This window comes from Microcebus murinus, chromosome 20 (assembly GCF_040939455.1).
Source record: "Microcebus murinus isolate Inina chromosome 20, M.murinus_Inina_mat1.0, whole genome shotgun sequence".
Taxonomy (NCBI): domain Eukaryota; kingdom Metazoa; phylum Chordata; class Mammalia; order Primates; family Cheirogaleidae; genus Microcebus; species Microcebus murinus.
Window position 1 is genome coordinate 5,260,910 of NC_134123.1, and position 21,062 is coordinate 5,281,971.

The 21,062-nt window shown below is 46.1% G+C and overlaps 1 protein-coding gene across 2 annotated transcripts in view; it reads right to left on the reverse strand.

Annotated features, from left to right (window-relative positions):
• The window catches only part of BRD7 (bromodomain containing 7), a 41,577-nt gene extending 31,507 nt beyond the window's left edge, over window positions 1-10,070 (reverse strand). The window contains exons 1-2 of one of the 2 annotated variants that reach the window (XM_012788947.3): window positions 9,730-10,070; window positions 9,147-9,355 (exon numbers count right to left, since the gene is read on the reverse strand). In XM_012788947.3, coding sequence (XP_012644401.2) covers window positions 9,147-9,355; window positions 9,730-9,778 — 258 coding nt within the window. In that variant the 5' untranslated portion in view covers window positions 9,779-10,070. The remainder of the gene's footprint in view (window positions 1-9,146; window positions 9,356-9,729) is intronic. The other variant, XM_012788948.2, reaches the window with a different exon arrangement.
• Window positions 10,071-21,062: the final 10,992 nt, after the last annotated feature.

Here is a 21,062-nt window from a genome sequence, read left to right on the forward strand (position 1 = left end):
CCAGATAAAAACTTAAATGTACAAGGGAGAGCTTCAGAACTTCAGATAAAAGAATCTGTAAGACCTATGAATACAAAAAGATTTTCTCAAGACACACACAAAAAAATAAATCTCAAAGGAAAAACTTAATAAATTTGACATTAAATTTATAAATTTTGGTAGCTCAACAAAACTCACCAGCCAAGCTAAAAATATAGTTATAGAGTGAGATAAAAGTACTTGAAACACAAATAATTCATAAATTATTAACAAAGATCCGGTAAAGGACATGTACATATCCATGCAAAAAGGCAAAGAACCTCGAAAAAAATGAGTAAAGGATATTACAGATAGTTCACAGAAGAAATCTGAAGTATTATGAAACATGAAAACTAGCTTAAGCTTCCTGGAACTTGGGGAATTATAAATTGAAAAACTAGAAGGCATTTCATATCTCCCTGACTGGCAAAAATTAAAATGTCTGAAAATGTCAAGTTTTGATAAAAATGTGGAGAAATGGAAGTCTATCTTGGAGTTGGGTGAGTAAATGGAGACAGTCACTGGGAGAACAATGAGCAAAAGTGAGCACAGCTAGCAAAGCCTTTGCCTTACTTCTGAGCTATTGCTCTCTGCACACATACCCTGGAAGAGCCTCCTTTCACACAGGATGCATGGAGACATGTACAAGAGCATAATTGCAGCATTGTTTGAAATACTAAAAAATTAGCAACAACTCAATGCTTATTAAAAGGATGTTAATAGGCCGGGCGCTGTGGCTCACGCCTGTAATCCTAGCTCTTGGGAGGCCGAGGCGGGCGGATTGCTCAAGGTCAGGAGTTCAAAACCAGCCTGAGCAAGAGCGAGACCCCGTCTCTACTATAAATAGAAAGAATTTAATTGGCCAACTGATATATATATAAAAAATTAGCCGGGCATGGTGGCGCATGCCTGTAGTCCCAGCTACTCAGGAGGCTGAGGCAGAAGGATCACTCAAGCCCAGGAGTTTGAGGTTGCTGTGAGCTAGGCTGATGCCACGGCACTCACTCTAGCCTGGACAACAAAGTGAGACTCTGTCTCAAAAAAAAAAAAAAAAAAAAAAAAAAAAGGATGTTAATAAATTATGTCATATATACATAGCAGGTGAAATAAATGAGCTAAAATTATATCATATCAACATGGATAATAATCAGAAACATGATCTCTAGAGAAAAAAGCTGCAGAATAACTGTCACAAGATCAGTTATGTACAGTTCGAAAATGTATAAGCATTTGTTGTTCACAGATGCTTACAGAACTAATAAAATTATAGAAACAGGTATGCATGTAATGCACACAATATTCAGGAGATTGGGGTTCTAAGGAAAAAGAGAAATGGGATTCTGGAAGCGTACACGGGAAGCTTCATCTGTGTCTGTACTCTCAACTCTTTAAAAAATAAACATAGAAAAGGTGAAATGTTGGTATCTGCTAAAACTGCACGGTTGGTTTCCAGGCAGTAGTTTTATTATTCTCTGTACTCTGCAATTTTTAAAATTTCAAAGTAAAATTGTCCAAAAATGTCTACTTTATGCTCTTATCTTATTGACTCAAAAAACTGTCTTCTTGGCTTATGTTCTATGTTCTTATTCTAGTATCTAGAGCAGTGGAATGACCTGATGGTCTTGTTAAAACACAGATGGTTAGGCCCTGTCCCTAGAACTACTGATCCGGCAGGTTCAGGGTAGAGCCTGAGGCTTTGTATTTCCCACAAGTTTCTAGGCCATGTGGGTGTGGCTAGTACAGGGATCACACTTTGAGAATCACCCTATTTTAAGGAGCCAAAGCACCTAATACAGAATATATGATTCATTTAAAAGCTCCAGAGAACAATGTTATAAACTACAGTCATTGTGCTCTCGATCCCAGTTACCATTAATGTTAGTTGATTGGTGTCTGTTTTTTATGACTTCACAACACATTCTGGAGCAAAAATTCTTTTTCTATCCTTTGCCCAGAAAAAGTATTAATAGCATGGATCTTTTGTAGGTTGGTAGGTTAGAACATCCATTCTATGGAATAAGAGCTCTAGAGATATAGGTTCCTTCTCCTTAAATGTGAAACAAGAAGAGTGGACAGCCTAAAAGGCAATAAGCACTCTCCCAGGTGGAAAAAACTAAAGCCTATTGCCAATGCGAAGAGCCTACAGCAGGGGTCAGCAAACTTTTTCAGTAAATGGCCAGAGAGCAAATATTTTGGCTTTGTGGTCTATTAAGGTCTGCCACAATTACTAAACTCTGCTGTTGTAGCATAAAAGCAGCCACAGACAGTACATAAATAAATGGGTGTGACTATGTTCCAATAAAACTTTATTTATAAAGACAGATGGTGCTGGCTAGTTTGCTAACTTATAGTCTAGCTTCATTCTTAAGGCCAGGCATGGTGGTTTATGCCTGTAATCCCTGCACTTTAGGAGGCTGAGGTGGGAGGACTGCTTGAGGCCAGGAGTTCGGACCAGCCTGAGCAACAGAGCAAGATCTTATTTCTTCTTCAAAAAAAAAAAAAAAAAAAAAAAAGAAAGAAACCTAAAAAAATAGAGATTTAATTGTTGATGACTGTATCTTACAGAGTCAATGAGATGATCAAGTAAGGCCATGAAATAGAAAAGTAGAAAAAGTACTAAAAGCAGGTATGTCTTGAACTACCCCAGCCTAGTAACTTTACCTAGTTAGCCTGGTCTACAGCAACCACTTTTTCAGTAAAGAAGACTGTAACTTTCTTGGCTAGCGTATCCAAAAGCGAAGCATAAAAACATACACTACTTGGAAACCACCCTAAACTTGAACAGAGATATCGTAGCAATTTATCTCCAGACTGAGAATCAGGAGCCTTAGCTTCTACTGCACTAGCACATGGCCTTGAATAAGTTACCCCACTGTTTTAGTCTGTTTCTCATCTAAATAACAAGAGGCATTTTAATCTCTGCAGGTCTCTCTCCACCTAAAATTCTGATCCCAACCTTCTAATTTTTTTTTATAATTCAGATTATACAGTCCTACTGTTACCACTTAATAAAGGAACACAGATATGGCAAAACCAAAAATTAACATAGTTCTGGTTAACAGATAGTGTATTTTGTGGATTATATATAGAAAACTAACCAAAAGTATCAGTGCCATTTAACTTTAAGTAGCCAAGGAAGAAAAGTTTACAGCTACAGGTCGTAAAATGGGTTCAAATTCTGGCTTTGTCACTAGTAGTGGCAAAGCTATGAGCTCATGGATAAACTATCTAATTAGCTATGACATCATGGATAAATGATATAATTTTTTACGGTCTAATTTTCTCATTTTTAAAATAGACACAATACATACCTCGGAGGACTATTTAGAGTACTGAATAAGACAATGTATGTGAAATTTTAGCATACTACCTAGCACACGATAGGTGTACTCATTCGATAAATAAATGAGGCTTTACTGTGTGGATATACAGTGGGAGATAAAACACATATATGACTGTGCTCTCACGGAGCTCACAGTATAACAGCAAAGACACACATTAAACAACTCATTAAAAAAAACCCAGATTTCAAAGGACAGAATAACCTTTGGGTGAAAATAATTTAGACTGGGGAGATGTATAGGAAGGATTCTATGAGGAAGTAACACCTGAGCTGAGAACTGAAAGAGAGAATTTGGCCAGGCTGGGGGTGGAGGCGCTGGGTGGAAATGGCATATATCCTGTGAGCTTGAAAGTAGAAGGCAGGAGAAAGGAACAGTGGCCATTTCCACAACACATTGTACTTATTTCAGATGAGATTCTAATTTGTCTATGACTTGATGGCAAGTTATTTTCTTAATTTGTAATACTTCTAAGCAAATCTTTGCTCAATTAGTAATATAATACTCATTGCACCATATTAGAGACATATTTGCCTCTTTCACTGGAATTCCCTGTAAGCTGGGGGCCTTGTCTTACTCAGCTCTATACCCCTAAGCTCAACAATGCCTAATATGTATTATTTGCTAAATAAGTATTTGCAGAATTACAGGAGATAGCATAAAAGAGGAACATAAAAGCATGTGAATTAACAGCTGATGTCCTTAGCAGTAGTGCCCTTCAGATTGGCTACTTGAGGAGAATCTATACAGAGACATATGCAAATGATGCCTCCAATGTACAGAACAATTTCAGAATTCCTCTTTACCAGCTGATTTCAGAATCCAATAAAAAAAAATCAGGTTCTTTACTTTGCAGCTACACCTCATTTAAAAAATTTTTTTTTAAATTTCAGATATTATGAGGCACAAATTTTAGGTTATGTATATTGCCTTTGCCCCATCTTAGTCAGGGCTTCAAGTGTGCCCATCCCCCAGATGGTGCGCACCACACCCATTAGGTGTGAACATACTCATCCCCTCCTCCTCCCTCCCACCTGCCTAATACCTGATGAATGTTATTACTATATGTGCATTTAAGTGTTGATCAGTTAATAGCAATTTGCTGGTGACTACATGTGGTGCTTGCTTTTCCATTCCTGTGATACTCCACTTAGCAGAATGAATTCCAGCTCTACACATACACCTCGTTTTTGGCTCCAGATTAAAAACAGCATCTGCCACACAGGTCAGCTGTTACCTCTACAATGCTTTCCCCTGGCTTACAAGGCAAAATGAGAAGCACTTTCTCCTGGACTCCTGGGATACTGTCTTCATAACTCTCTTAAGACCTAGCAGGCCATGCAGTTTATTTATCCTTTTATGTCTGATTCCCCAGCCTAACTGAGCTCTTGCAGGATTTTACTTATTTATTTAACCTATTTATCTTTATCATTTCAGTCTAGTATAGAGTCTGGACAGACAATAGGTATCTGGTAAATATTTGTTAACTATATAGCCCTTCTATTATGGGAGCAACACTACTCATATGCCCTTAGTCAGAGTTTTTCCTTCTTTGGGAGGATCTTCTGGGATTAGAGAATTATCTCAGCAGGGATATACAAGCAAAAGCACTGGGAAAGGGGAGGATTTCTGCCAAGCCAGATAAACCACAGCAGCCCTAAGATCCTAGGTGTGACAGGTGCCATACCAAACAAGTCAAGAAACTGTGTTCTGACAGAATTCTTATTTTGCTTAAAATGATTATAGTTTCTGTCTAGTTATAAGCTACCTCATACTCTGCCTCAGTTAACTCAGCAATACGAAATACTAATAGTACTACCTCATGGAGTTATTTGTAAGCATTAAAATAGTAAATATATATAAAGAACTCAGAACAGTGCCAGGTATATAGTAAATACTCAAGTGTTAGTTTTTATGAATACGTATTCCCTTTGGGACCTATTATGGCAGTTTAATAAAACAGGTATTTATTGGAATTTACTGTGTATAATAGTTTTAAATTTTCATTAAGAATTTTATTTTTATAAATATAAAATTAGCTTTATAAATAATACCCTATATGCGTTAAATGCTTGCCTTTTAATAAGATTTTAATAATGACAACTATCTTTCTCATCTTACTCAACATTCCTAGCAATGGGACAGGCCTAACTTCTTTGAGCATCTAAACCTAAAGTTGACTTGCAAAGCTGTTAAAAACATAGTTTGGGTTAGGATTATGCTTTTCAGAAGAACAAGTGAGTTTCAATAAAGGAATTTAGACCTGTCATTTGAGCTATTTCGATGGCAAGATTTCTTTTATTTTTTCTTTCTTTTCTTCTCAGACATACTTTATCATCACTTAAAGTCAGCAGCAGAAGTCAAGCTTTCTGAGGTTTCCTTATAGTCTCCAATCTCCTCAATATTTGTTAAATACTATTAACTGATTAATATTACTAAGACTCAACTTTTGTCATTCTTTCACTCAGAAAGTTTCTGACTTTGCACAGCATTAGTTTAAACTTCCTTCTCTGACAACTCGACTGCCCTTCAGATGGTATCCTATACTCCCCTTATGCATTCTGTACTTACAAAGAGAACTACTTTAACATCCCCTATACACACCCTCACACTTGCCTATCTTCATGTTGATCCTCTAACAAGAGCTCATACTAATCCTCTACTTGGGGTGTGAGCTTCCTTACCTTCAAATCTCTATGCAGGGCCCAGCATTCTATTCAGGGCCCAGCATCTACAGTCAGTATATTAATGACAGCTGGGCTGTCAGATCGCCTTTGAAAAAACCTGAGGTAGCCCAAAATTACAACTTTCACGATTTTATAATCTTTTATAGTAAAATGTACATGTAATCATACAATATAAAAGACTACTTCTACCATACCATTATAATAGGGCTATTTCCCTCAGGACATATAGTTAGCCCCACGTTAACTGGATATATAGTATAATATCACTTTATTCTGACTTCCTAAAGCCCAACTCAAATGCTACTTCTTGAACAAAGTCTTCTGGAATTTCCTTACTCCATATAATCTCAGGAGCCCTAGGACTAGAACCCTGCCAATGTTAGGGCACTGACTATTCTTTCATGCACTCTGGGTAGTGGCTGGTGTCCACTTTGTTAATTCTTTTAGACTAAAAACCTCTTAAGGTCAGAATTTGAATTATTCTACTGGCACTGTGTGACCCTGGACAAGTTACTTAACCTCTCTGAGTCTCAGTTTTCTCATTTATAAAAGAGAATATAGTAATAATATGATCCAGCAATTCTACTTCTGGGTATATATCCATAAGAATTGAAGGTAGGGTCTTGAAGAGATCTTTGTAGATCTCTTTATATAAACATCTTTGTAGAGATGTTCATAGCTGCATTATTCGTAGTAGCCAAAAGGTGGAAGCAAACCAAATGTCTACCAACTGATGAATAGATAAAATATGGTTTATCCATACAATGGAACAGCAATCAGCCTTAAAAAGGAAGTTCCAGAAAGAGAGAAGAGAAAAATGGAGGGAAGAAAATTATCACCAAAATACTTCAAGCAAACATCTCTGAACTGAAGATATAATTATTCACTGTGAAGTGACAGAGCACTGAAGATAAAGGGGAAGAGCCTAAAAGTCCCAAGAAAGCAAATACTGCTCACAGACAATTGACTAAGAATTAGAATGGCAAGACTTCTTGACAGCAAATTCGGAGCTAGAAGACAAAAGAGCGATGCCTTCAAAATTATAGGAGAAAATAATTTTCCATCAAAAATTCCTTACTGATTCAAACCATCAACCTACATGAGTAATCTACACAAAGGTAGAACAAAGACTTTCAAACATAAGAACACAAAAATCTACCTCCTATGTATGCTTTCTTAGGAAGCCCCTGGAGTTAAGACTCCACCAGAACAAAAGTATAAATCAAAAAGGGGAAGACTTGACATCCAGGAAGTAGGCAAAGGAGAATCCCAGGAGGCCTAGAGACATACAGCAACTCATCCAGCCCAGAACAGGATACAGAGAGCTACAAGACACAAGTCTCCAAAAAAAGGGAAGTGTTAGTTCATCTGAAAAATGGAACTCAGATGGGGGTTTTACAAATCTGAGAGTTGGGGAAGAATTAGTAGCAATAAGCAAACAAATGACAGCAATTAACTAATTGGTCAAGATCAGATTTGTACATTCTTACCTCTAGTGAATAATAACTAAAAAAACCCCAAAAACACTGTATATTGATTTACTCAGTAATTGTGATGTACCTATACTGTGAAAATGGAGGAGGGGAAATTAGGGGTGTGAAACAGTATAAGAATGGCTCACACCTATAACCCCAGCATTTTGGGAGGCTGAGGCAAGAAGACTGCTTGAGGCCAGGAGTTCACAACTAGACTGAGCAACTGAGGCACCATCTCTACAAAAGATAAAAAAAACTAGCCAGGTACAGTGGGGTATGCCTGTAGTCCGAGCTACTTGAGAGGCTGAAGCAGAAGGATCGCTTGAGCCCAGGAGTTTGAGGTTGCCGTGAACTGTGATGATGCCACCACACTCTAGCCTGGGTGACAGATGAGACCCTATCTCAAAAAATAAAAATAAATATATACACACACATACACATAGACAACATGTCATTAAAAGATGTAAACTGATAAACCAGTAAACAGCATTACAAACCTACATTTATAAATGGAGACAAACAGCCAAGGAAAAAAACTGAACAGTTTAAACTCCAGAGTAACACAGGACACTGCTTTTGTGTTAAAAAGCCTTATACTCTGGACTTTTTAAAAGTACCTTCATGAATTACTTTATACTAATAAAAATTAATTAAATAAAAAACAACTAGTTACTTCTATAGTGGAAGACTATACAAGGGACTGGGTGAAGAAAACTTTTTCATTTTGCTTACTTTTGTACCACTTGAATTGTATACAAAAATTTCAGATGCATATATGGCTTTTATAACTTAGGAAATAAAGGGAAACATCAGACAGTCTTATATGTTGTCAGAGTCTAGCCAAATATTATAAAAACTGGGGCAGAAAGGAAGGAATAAATCCCAAAGAGAAAAATCTCTAAGACTTGGTGACTTACGAATGTGTTTAATCACACAGAACACTTTTGCTTATAAACATAAGAAAAATTATAAAACTAACCTACATATACAGTAATTGATTTAATAAGTCACTCAGTGTCAGGTTAAATTTGGAAAGTTAATTATTATTATTTGGCTCAGCTTGCAAAGCAAGACAGCAGCTACTTATTCTTTTCTATTAAGAGAAGAGTGGCTAAGAAAATACTCATTTTTATTACTGGTATTATAACCATTACAGGTCTCTGAAACCAAATTTTCTCTTTGGTAGACTCAAACTTTGTTTTGAAAGATGAAAGTTGTTAATTATAGATGTGGTGTTATAATATTTATTTAAAACAAAATTTGAACCCTAAGAGATCCCATTCGCTTTCAAAATGACAACTTTAGACAACCTCGAACACTGAGGCTTTCTCGAGGACTTTTTCACCCTTCCTAGATGGATAAGCACTCTTTGAAACAGCTCCTGAAAACCAGAACACCTGACATGTGAGTACAACTGCCTAAGAGTGCAATTAGATAAAGATTTGCTGAAACTCATAGATGACTCATGTTTCTACTCTGTCTTGCTCCTCCTCAAAACAAGCCAGCTTTTACAAGCGTTTCCGTCTCAGCAGACACACACACGAGATAAAGTTAGGCTGGCAGCCGGAGGGGGACTGCACAACGCGGCGCAGCCAGCAAAGCAGGCGCAGTGCAACCACCTGTACCTTTACTCTTCTCCGTTTTCTCCCCTTTTCTTCCCCCGGAACCTGCTTCTCTCCCTTCTTTCTCTTTTTCCGCTTTCTGTCCTTGTGTTTGTCATGATCGTTTTTGTCTTCGAAGAGGCTGGAGTCGTGCCCCGAGCTGCCCGTGGAGAGCTCGGTGACTTCATTCCCTCCCACTTTGAGGACCAGCTTCAAGGGCTTCTCCACATACTCTTAAACGAAAGGAAAGCGCCGCGATTAGATGAGAGCAGGGGCTGGCCGGGCGCCCGCAAGGCGGGGAGGCCGGCGGGGGCGCCGCGCGGAGCACCTGTTGAATGACGGAGCCGCCGAGGGCGCCGCCCGCCCCGAACGCTCCCGGGCCTCTCGGGGCCGCCCACAGCCCCCGCCCGAGGCCCAGCCGGGCAGGCGGGACCGGTTCGAACGCCGCCCGCGGGGTCTGCGAGCCTCGGCGGGACGCGCCCCTCCGCGGCTCTGGGCCTGCCGCGGGCGGGGAGGCCCGGCTCGGTCTCGGCGCTCGACAGCCATTTCGAAAGAAGGAGAGCCCCACCGAGCGCCGCGGGCTCGCCGCCCACCCGGCCCCTCTCACCCTCGTAGAGGTGTTTGTCCGACTTGTGCTTCTTGTGCTTCTTGCCCATGTCCGACCGGGCCCCGGTGCCCGCCCCCCGCGCCAGGCCCAGGCCGTGCGGCGCCGCTTCCGGTCCGGGCCAGGCGAGCGGAGGGCGGGAGCGGGGCCCGCGAGACCCCGCGCCGCGAGGCAGGGGGGCGGCGCGCGCCCGGCGGCGCGAGGCCCCTCACGAGAAGACCGCGCGCGAGACCGCCCGTGCCCGGGAGCGGCGGCGGAGCGGCGAGCGGCGGCGCAGAGGCGGGAGAGAGGGCCCGCGGCGCGCGCAGGGTGCGGGCAGCTGCGTGTGGCGGCCGCTGGTGGCCGGAGGTGGCGCTGCAGCCCGCGGGCCGGGGGCGGGTCCACCGCGCTGACACTCCCTTTTTTTCTGACCCCCTGCGTTTATCTTCCCGGTCTGTCTCTCTTCCTATCCCTCCCTTTCTCCTCCCTCTCTCTCTTCCTTCCTTTCTCTCTCTCCTCCTGCTTTTTCCTCTTTCCTTTCTCCTCCCCCCTTGTCTTTTTCCTTTCTTCCTTCCTCCTCCTCTCCCCCCTCCATCCTTCTTTTTTTCTTTTTTTTACCCTTTTTCCTTCCCTGATTACTCCCTTCTTTCCATTTTCCCTTGCTTCTGTTTCTTCCCTTTAACAATATTTATTGAACCCTGTACTGGGTGCCAGATCCAGCAAACTCAGCACATTAGTGACTGAAAGATTCTAATCTCAAAAAAACAAAAACTAAACAAAAACCGCATGTGCTGATAGGTAAAGGCCTCCAAGACCTTATAACAAAAGTATGGAGCAGAGTGCTTTTTAGTAATCTCTATTTGTGAAAACAGATGTTGATATCTACATAAAAGGGCTGTTAATGGTCACCAGTGGTTATCTTGGGTGAATAGTGCTGGATGGGGAGTGGATTATTTTAGTTTTATATTTCTGTCTATTGTTTATTTATTTATTTATTTATTTTTGGGACAGAGTCTCACTTTGTTGCCCAGGCTAGAGTGAGTGCCATGGCGTCAGCCTGGCTCACAGCAACCTCAATCTCCGGGGCTCAGCGATCCTACTGCCTCAGCCTCCCGGGTAGCTGGGACTACAGGCATGCGCCACCATGCCCAGCTAATTTTTTGTATATATAATTTTTAGTTGGTCAATTAATTTATTTCTATTTTTGGTAGAGACGGGGTCTCGCTCAGGCTGGTTTCGAACTCCTAACCTTGAGCAATCCGCCCACCTCGGCCTCCCAAAGTGCTAGGATTACAGGCGTGAGCCACCACGCCCGGCCTTCTGTCTATTGTTTAAAATTTTTTAGTGTCTTGTTAACATTTTAAAAAGAAAAAAAGATAAAATTTAGAAATTAAATTAGCCAGAATTACATGATCCGGAGAAAATGATGAAAATGCAACTGTGGGATTGGTGCCAGTGGGGGCCAGATTGGCACTGCTGCTCTGTAGTTGGGTGTCCGCCCCTCAGCCCTGCTGTGAGCCCATCCTCAGTCACTCTTAGCCTTAGCTGCTGAGCCCTACGCGAGTAAAGAGTTTGTCACCTTTCTGCTCACTGGCATGTGTCCAAATATACAGTGTTGAGATGTGTTTACTATAGCACACCCAGGGATGTTGGCTATAGGGAAATGCAATGTCTTTATTTTTCTATATGACAACATTGTAAAATAGTAAGGTGGATAATGTTCTGATTCCCATTTTATAGATGAGAAAGTGGATGCCCAGAGAAGTGAGGTAGGTTGCCAGTTAGTGGTAGAACCAGGATTCAAACCAAGGTTTTCTGAATTAGAATCACCAGTCCTTTTTATCTGTGAACATGGTAAAGGATGTCTTGATTATCTTTTAGCCTTACAGTGTGCTATTTTCAGATAAGCTCATGATTATAGCCTTCTCTCAGGAAAGGATCTGATATTAGTCATTTATACTTTAGTAAGAATTTGGACCCTTGGATCACCACCTCTCCCAGGAAGATTTATAGCTTTATCGTGAATGCCAGTGGTGAAATGGTAGGCTTGTATTTTATTTAGGACTCTATTGTTGGCAAGTAATAGAAACTCAACTGGAGTTACTTCAGGTAAATAAAAAGAGATTTATTGGTTCACATATCCAGAAAGGGCAGAAGTAAATCTTGTCTGAGAGAAGATGGGAACCAAGAATTTGATGCTGTTGGCACTCCCCGCCCTACCCCAATGTGTGTTGGTCTCCATCTTCCTACCTCCATATGTCTGGAAACATGGCCACCAGCTGCTTCTAGGGGCTCTTCTTTATAATGTCTGAATCAACTGGGAAAAGATCTCTTCCCTGTCTGCTTCACCCAGAAAAAATCCCAGGAAAGGACTTTGGTTTGGCTTGGTTCACATGTTTTAGCAGACAGGGGATGGGAGACTGACCCAGCTTGGATGCCAAGTCCACCTCAGTGGCCAAGAGAGGTGGTCTGTGACTGGCAGCCCTCGCCAGCCCCCTGTGGTTAGCCGGGGAAGATGAGGTTCCTGGAAGGAGTTGCCTTTTCATGAAAGCTAAATATTTGTTTCTGTTACTTCCCAGTAGCAAGCCTCTCTAGTGCTTGTGAGGTAGAGGCCAGGGTTGGGGAACAGGAGTTGTTTGGGGGAAGGAAACCTCTGTTGCTCTGAAATTAAGCCACCAAGGCCTCCTAAGTATAGGGCAAAACTTGGTTTCAGCTTTCAGCCACTGGCTGTAACTCTTCTTGCTTTAAGAAGAGCTGCTGTGCCAACTCCCGCCGTGGCTCTGGCCTCCTCTGGCCCCTCACTGCAGCCTGAACCTGCAGGCTGTCCTGTCTTTCCCCACCGCCTTGTGTGCCACCTGAGGGCCGGGTCCACTCTTGTCCTCCCTGGAACTCACAGGGCCCGGCACAGTGACCACTACTCTCCAAATGCCCCTCGGAGCTAATGTGTCCCCCTCTCTCTCCTCTGCCACCCTGTGATGGAGCAAAAGGGTCTGGTCAACTCATTCGCACTATGGAGTTAGTAATTTCCTTCCCCCTCAAGAGCGATCCTACGTAGGGCACAGGGTTCACAGAAGTGAAAGGTGAATAAGAGCATGAAGCAGAAAACACCTGCCAGAAAACGTTCCTGGAAGGTAGGAAGCTCAACTGATGTATTTTTTAATTCCCAGCACTAGTACAGTGCCTGGCACAGAGAAAGCACCAGAAAATACTAGTTGAACTGCACCGTGCGTGTCAGGCAGACTCCAAAATGACCCCCAAAGATCCCTTGCCTGTTAGCATTCATGTCTTCCCATCAGTGTAGACTGACTTAGAGACTGGCTTCTAAGCAACAGAACATGGCAAAAGCAACAGAAATCTGTGATTAGGACATGTAAGACTCCAGTCTTGCTAGCTGCCTCTCTGTCTCGCCTCTCAGCTTGCATGCTTTGATGAAAAAGCTGCTATGTTGGAGAGGCCCACATGGCAAAGAACTGAGGCCGCTCACTAGCTGACATCTTGCAGAGCTGAGGCTCTCAGTCCAGCAACCCTTGAGGAATTGAATCCTGCCAACAACCACCTGAGCTTCAAAGCAAATCCTTCCTCAGTGGAGCGTTCAGATGAGACCTCAGCCCCGGCTGGCATCCTGGTTGCAGCCTTGTGAGAGGCTTGGGAGCAGAGGAGCCAGCTAAGCCACGGCCAGACTCCTCACCCGTAGAAATAAGGAGGTTATCAATGTGTGTTTATTAAGCTACTAAGTTTTGGGGTAATTTGTTGCAGAGCAATAGGTAGCTTACATAAATATCATCCCAAACAAGGAAACTTCCCGAGCCTGCTGTGTATTTATATCTCGGTGAGAAGGACCACAGCGATGGTGACGACAGCCACTGGTAATTGAGCACCTGTCTGTGTATGGCACTTGGCTAAAGTGTTGCACACGTTACCCCTTTTGTCCTTATTCTGGCCGCGTGGGAGGAGCACTGTTATCCCCATCCACAGGTGGGGAAACTGAGACCTGGAGGGGTCAGGCGGTTTATCCAAGGCCACACAGCTTGCCAACCTGGATTTCAATCCATGTCTACCTACTCTCAAACTCACCTTCTAACCAACATGCCATACTGCTCTTCGAAAAGAGCGTGGCCAGCTCATCTCCAGCATCCCTTCCTGCGTGTTGGGAATAGTGTTAAAGCAAAACAAATTCGAGAAGAGGATGCATGGGCTCATATATGCATGTTTGTGCATCAGAAAGGATCAGAAGACAATTTAAAGAACAGAAATAGGCCAGCTGCCGTGGCTCATGCCTGTAACCTGGCACTCTGAAAGGCTGAGGCAGGAGAATCGCTTGAGCTCAGGAGTTTGAGACCAGTCTGGGCAACATAGCAAGACCCCATTTGTACAAAAAAACAAGAAAAACTAGCCAGCTATGGTGGCTCCCACCTTTAGTGCCACTTGGGAGGCCGAGGCAGGAGGATCACGTGAGCCCAGTAGTTTGAGGCTGCAGTGAGCTGTGAGTGCATCACTGCACTCCAGATTTGTCTTTGTCTCTAAAGACAAAAACAAAAACAAAAGCCCCAGAAGTAGTTGTAATAGATATTATTTGCTGTTTATGGATTTTTGTGGGTCCTGTGGAGCTAAATGTCTAAGGAGAACTTGACCAACAAAAGATGACGGCTTACCCCGATGGATGGTTCTTTGACGGCGGGACTTCAGGAGCCGTCTCTGCGCACACTTACCGGCTGAGGAGGACGGGGATGATCTCGGGGAGAGGACCCAGCTGGCTCTGCACTTTGGCTAGTCCTTCCTACATCCGCGGGCCTCCGTCGCCGTCACCTCCCCTGCAGCGGGTTGCTGCCGCCCTCCGCGTGGGGGCAGAATGGTTGCCTTCTCCTGCCAGGCTGGCCCAGCCGGCCACGTCATTCACAGGTCCCTAGCAGACAGCCCCCAAAACTTGGGGCATTAGTAACTGGTGTGAGGCTGTCAAGCACCTGCTCTGTGTCTGCCACTAGCCTGAACCCCTGTCCTCCCTGAGGCTCTGGAGGAGGACACGTTTGCCCATCTCGCAGAGGGTGGAGCTGGGCTTCAGTAAGGGCAGCGACCCCCAGCGGCCACACAGCTGGGGTTGACTGCAGGTCTCCTCCTTCCAGGGCCCTCCCCGGGTCTCTGCTACCTGGGTTGAGAAGCACCTGCTGGAGCCATGTCCAGACCGAGCAGCCATCGCCTGCTGCACAGCTCGTTGGCGGGAGTCAGAACTGGGACCCAGGCCGGCAAACCCGCCGGCTCTGGAGCAAGCCAGACCTGGCTCACATCCTGCCTTCACGCCCACCAGCTCTGCCCCTACGGCACAGCCTGCGGGGACGGCCCCTCGCAACCTCCATCTCCCCCTTGCCGGAACGCGGGGAGGTGATCGGGCCTGCTGCTGCGGCAGGGTGGCTGTGAGGACGGAAGAGGACAATTGGGTCGGAGTGCGAGTGTAACGCCTGTTCCGGTAGATATTATAGTAAGTGCTAATATTAATCTGTAAGTATTTGTGATCCCTTAACAACATGGCTGATGTCGCTTCCCTGCTCAAACTTGTCTCACGGCCACCATGTCACTCAGTCAAAGCCAAATCTGCATTCGGCTTTCAAAGCGGATCTGGGCTCTCTCTCCAGCCCCAATCCCCCGGCCCAGCGGCCCAGCCATGCTGGGTGCACTGGTGCAGTCACAGCTCACTGCAGCTTTGAATTTCTGGGCTCCAGCGATCCTCCTGCCTCGGCCTCCCACAGTGCTGGGATGACAGGCGTGAGCCACCGCGCAGGACCTCACTTGCTTCCGACACAGGAGGCTGCCTTCTGCCTGGGGCCATGGCCTCTGTCCTTCCCGGTGCCTGGAACCCTGTCCCTCAGCTCCTGGCGTGGCTCCTGCCCTCGTAACTCCCCTGGGACCACCCCAGAGAAGCTTCTGGACCAGCAATGCACACAGTCCTCCTCCTGCCCCTCAGCTCCAGCCATTCCCGGGTTCTCTTCATGGAGACCATGGCTGCTGACATCGTGCCGCGCGTCTGTTCCCCGGCTGTGTGCATGCTGGGCATCTGTCTCCCCCGCTGGACTCCCCGTGCCTGAGGCCAGGGACTGATCTTCTCACTCGCGGCTGTCCCCTGCACCCAGCACAGGCCCTCAGGAAATACTTGTTGGGCAAAAGACTGAGGAATGACTGCTGTGCTGTGGTAACGATCCCTCCCCCTCCTTCGTCCTCTAGGGTCCTTTTGGGTGGGGACAGGAGGTGACCGGTGGCCTCCAAGAGAGTCTGTGCAGTAGGAGAGAGGCACCGAGGAAGGCCCGCCACTGGGGGGTGTGGCATGCCCAGGAAATCTCTGCCCTGCTCGGCTCCCAGGGCCCTCTCCAGCTTTCCGTGGGGGTTGTTGCCCGGCCCTTAGTGGACCCCTTGCCTAAGCCGCGCACCCTGCCACAGCCGGGCCTGCAGGCTTGGTGCTCCCGGGGAGAGGGTGCTCTGGCACACACGGTGTGCTGGCCACCTGACCCTGCGGTAGAGCGTGGCCTCCCTGGAGCAGGTAGGGGCTGGGGCCAACTCAGTGGCCTGGTTCTGCAAGACGCACTGGGACCCGTTAAAACTGTCCTCCTACAGCCAAGAAGTAAGAGTCTTGCTGGGCGCTGAGTATGATCCAGACAGACCAGAGCCCCTCGCCTCTGCCCGGCTGCGCCCCTCACAGCCCCTCGTGCAGCAGTGGGGCAGGGAACGGCAGGGACGGGCGTCCTCAGCTACTTCCCTCTTCTTTTGCCTTCCTTCGTCTGCACCTCAGTTTCTCCCTCCGAGGAATGGGCAGCACCAGCCCTGTGTGGCATGTGTCGCTGGTACTGTGGCTGTCTCCGGTATTGTCGAGGGAGCCGCCCTCGGTCCTGGAGGGCTAGAGGAGGCGTTCTCTGCGCCCAGGCCCAGCAGCGGTGGCAGGCACTGCTGTTTGGCATCACGGGCAGGCCTGGGCCTTCCTGGTGCCAGCCCGGCGCCAGCCTGTGACGCTGCTGGGAGAGGCCTGAGGGGCGTGTGCAGTGGCGGCACTTTGGGAATGTGGTGGCCTGCGGAGATTTGTGGGGACAGTGCGGCTCCCAGGGTTGCTCATGGTCACTGGCACAGCAGCCCAGCTGCTGCCCGAGTGAGGAAAAGAGAGGCAGCGGTGGCAGCCGTCCAAGGGGCACCCTGCACTGTCGCTGCCGCGGTCTCCGGGCTGTCGCTGGAGGGCAGCGACCCCAGGCCCTGGCGCTCGTGGCTGCCAACCCCAGAGTCATTCGGGCCCAGCTCCTGGCCATGACAAAGCTAAATCCGCAGCCCTCAATCTAATGGGAGACAGGCAGCACAGGGACCTCCTTCCTCTTTTAGCAGAGCCCGGCGGGGCGGGGCAGAGATGCTGGTTTCATTTGCGATGCCTGTGACGGCCGTGGAAGTGGCACGTGACCAGATTTAGGAAGAGCGCTTTGGCCTCCACACGGAGAGAGAATTGCAGTGGGTTCGGGTGCAGGCAGAGACCACTTAGAGCCATGTGGTCCCCCAAGGGGAGGCGGCGGTGGCTTGGGGCGGCAGGGGCTGTGTGCGGGCTGCAATGGGGCCTGCGGGCGCTGTCCAGGAGGAAGCACCAAGTTGGGCATAGCGATGCCCAGGAAGGACCCAAGAGGAGCAGCGCGGAGGAAGCGGAATGCTGTGTCTAGGGGGAGGCGGGGTGCCTGGAAACAGGCTTTGGCACGGAGATGCCTGCAGAGCCTCGGGGGTGAGCGAGCCCGCCCAGGAGAGGAGAGCGGTCAGAGAAGAGGGAGCCTGAGGACCTCTGAAATCTCACACTGAGCAGAGGACGAGGAAGCAGCGGAGGCGACTGGAAGGGGCAGCCAGAGGCAGGAGCCGGACACCCCAGGAGGGAGGGCGGCGGCTGGCTGGGGGCGTGCAGGGAAGGGGAGAGGCGGGCTGGGCTGCAGGGGTCTCTGAGCCCTGGAAGGGTTAGTTCAGGGCTGGGGAAGGGTGGGTCACACAAGGGGAATCGTGCGTGCAGGGTGGGGATGTGGAGGGCAGGAGGTGTGATGGACAGAGAGGCAGAGCAAGGGTGGTGGAGGCCTTGAATGCCGCGCCATGGAGCGAGGACTTCACTCTGTAAGTGGATGAACCAGAAGAAATGGGCTCCTTGGAGAGACTGGTCTTGTTCCGGGGGCCCCGGGCTGGGACAGACGGTCAGTGGCTCAGAAACGGCCCCACAGGCCCAGGCTCACGGCCCACCATTGCTTCCTGGAGTCCCGTTCTGGAGGTAGGCTCAGTACAGACTCCCTCCTAGGGTGTCGCCCGATAGCTCTTACCAGACTGCGGCTGTGGGCTTGTACCGGTTGCCCAGGTCTCTAACGTCACGGCCCTGGCTCTGCCGAAAACTGGCCGTGAGGCCTGGGCACGTCCCCTCCCTGTCTCGCCGCCCACACGGGCCGCAGCCGAGGGCGAGACCGGCTGCTCAAACTGCTGGTTCTAGGACAGTGCTCCTGACGCCCGGTCAGGGTCTCATCAAGGGTATGTTTTAAATATGTGTACATTTTAGATTTTTCTTATTTTAGTTATTTAGTTTTAAATTTATTTATTGCCTAAGTAGTATATGCTCACTACAGATAAATGTGAAAATACAGATAGGCATAAGGAAGAAATTTTAAAGTGCTCATAATCTCAGCACTTTTTGGGGGGCTTTTTTTTCTTAATTAATTAATTTTCTTTTAAATTTCAGAATATTATGAGGGTACAAACATTTTGGTTATGTAAATTGCCTTTGCCTTGCCCAAGCCAGGGCTCCGAGCTTGCCCATCCCCCATCCGGTGCGCTCTGCAGCCATTAGTTGTGGGTTTACCCATCCCCCGCCCCGCCCGTCACCCATGAATATTACTTCCATGTGAGCACCTAAGTGTTGATCAGCTAGCGCCAATTTGCTGGTGAGTACATGTGGTGCATGCTTTTCCATTCTTGTGATACTTCACTTTGAAGAATCGGCTCTAGCTCCACCCAGCGTAATATAAGAGGTGCTAGTTCACCGTTGTTTTTTACGTCGATAATCTCACCACTTTCTGTAACATTTTGACATAAGTCATTCCAGATATTTTCCCATTGTTTTTCAAGTTAGAGTTTGGCAGTGACTCTCATCTCCCTGCTTCAGGAGATGCATTCACGACACTCCTCATCGTGCGCCCGGGAGCCTGGCTACTCAAAGTGTGGTCCACGGACCAGCTGCATCAGCGCCCCAGGAACTTGGTAGGGCTGCAGAGTCTCAGACTCCCATCTCAGAGCGTAGACTCTCAGAACTCAGAGTCTACGTTCTAAACAAGATCCCTGGGTGATTTGTGTATGTGTATTGAAATTTGAGAAGCACTGTTCTAGAACATTAGCTTATACCTGGACAATTTTCTTGGACAAGAGAAGCAGAGCCTCTCTAAACTTAGAAGGAACAAGTAGCCACCAAAAGGAGACCTTTGACAAAGCCAGACAAACTGAAACATTCTTTTTTTTTTTTTTTTTTAACTCACAAGCCCTCAGAAAGATGGAATAGATCCGAGGGAATTTTTCATTTACACTATTAATTAATTAAATTTCAAGATGGGTCTCACTATGTTGCCGGGGCTGGAGTGCAGTGGCTGTTTACAAGTTCACTGCAGCCTTGAGCTCCTGGGCTCCTCAGTAGCTGGGACCATAGGCACACGCCACGGTACCCAACATTTACCCCAATTATTTAAAAAATATTTTTAACCGTTAAAAAAACAACAGTGACAGAACACTAGAATTTATCCCTCTCATTTTACCACCCTCTTTCTATCCCCTCAGCCTTCCCAGCCTCTAGACACCACTGTTCTACTCTCTACTTCTGTGACATCACTTTTTTAGCTTACACGTGCGAGAACCTGCGGCGTTTATCTTTCTGTGTCTGGCTCATTTCACTTCACGGAATGTCCTCTAGGTTTACCGTGTTGCTGTGAATGACAGGGCTTCCTTCTTTTTTTAATAGCTGAATAGTATTCCACTGTGTATTCAGACCACATTTTCTCTGTCCATTCGTCTGTCGATAGACATTTAGCTAGATAAAAGGAATAAGTTCTAGCATTCTCTAGCACTGTAGGGTGACTATAGTTAATAATCATTTATTGCATATTTTCAAATAGCCAGAAGAGGGGATTTTGAATGTTTCCAACACAAAGAGATGATAAATGTTTGAGGTGATGGATATGCTAATTACTCTGATTTGATTATTACATATTAAATAAATGTATTGAAATATCACTCTGTACCCCATAAATATGTACAATTATAATGTGTCAATTTTTTTTTTTAAATAAAGTCTTGCTTTGTTGCCCAGGCTGGAGTGCAGTGGGGCAATCATAGCTTGCTGCAGCCTCCAACTCCTGGTCTCCAGCAATCCTCCTGCCTTAGCCTCCCAAGTAGCTGGGACTACAGGCACGCATCACCATGCCTGGCTAATTTTTCTTATATTTTTGTAGAGATGGGGTCTTGCTATGTTGTTGAGGCTGGTATTGAACTCCTGGCATCAAGTGATCCTCCTGCCTCTGCCTCCCAAAGTGCTGGGATTACAGGCATTAGCCACCACACCTGGCATGTCAATTATAAATAATAAAAAAAGAAAAAACCTGATAACTCATACATGCAAATGTATTATATAATAACATTTTATACATTGGAAACAACACATTAAAATTTGGGTCTTCATTGATTATAAAAAGTAAATGCTAAAACTTTTAACTTAAAAGATAAAGTAGGTTTACACTAACGTGATACTGCTTTTATTTCTTACACATAGGAGTTCTGCTTAAAACTTCATTTGAAACAAGGAGTTGCTAAAAATTTTTTGAAAACCACACAATGATATGAACTCAGGGGGTCCTTCCAAGGCTCTGTGATTCAGTTAGATAAAATGCTATTATGATCAGATGTTTTTATTTTTGAAATACCTGCCTTTTACCAGACCATAAAGCCACATACAGATTAGTCGAATTTGTACGTGTGGCTGGGCAAAGTCATCTGGAACTCAGTACAAGATAAGAGCACTAGACTAGAAATCAGAATGCCTGGTTCTCATGTGACAGTCAGAAACCTGCCCACAGTGAGGTTCAGCTTCAGGAATGGCTATATCCAGGAGCTCAAGAGATGCCGTAAGATTCAGGCTTTCTCCGTCTCGTGGCTTGGCTTCCTTTGCACTGGTTTCATTCTCAGGCTCTATGGGCTGCAGAAGCTCCAGAGAAACACCCTCATGGATCCCAGTCTAGATAAGAGAGAATGTGCCTTTCCCTATGGGCCTAGCCAAAGCCATGGTGCTATCTGATTGGGCAGTTTAGATCGTATGCCCACCTGGAACCTGTGACCAC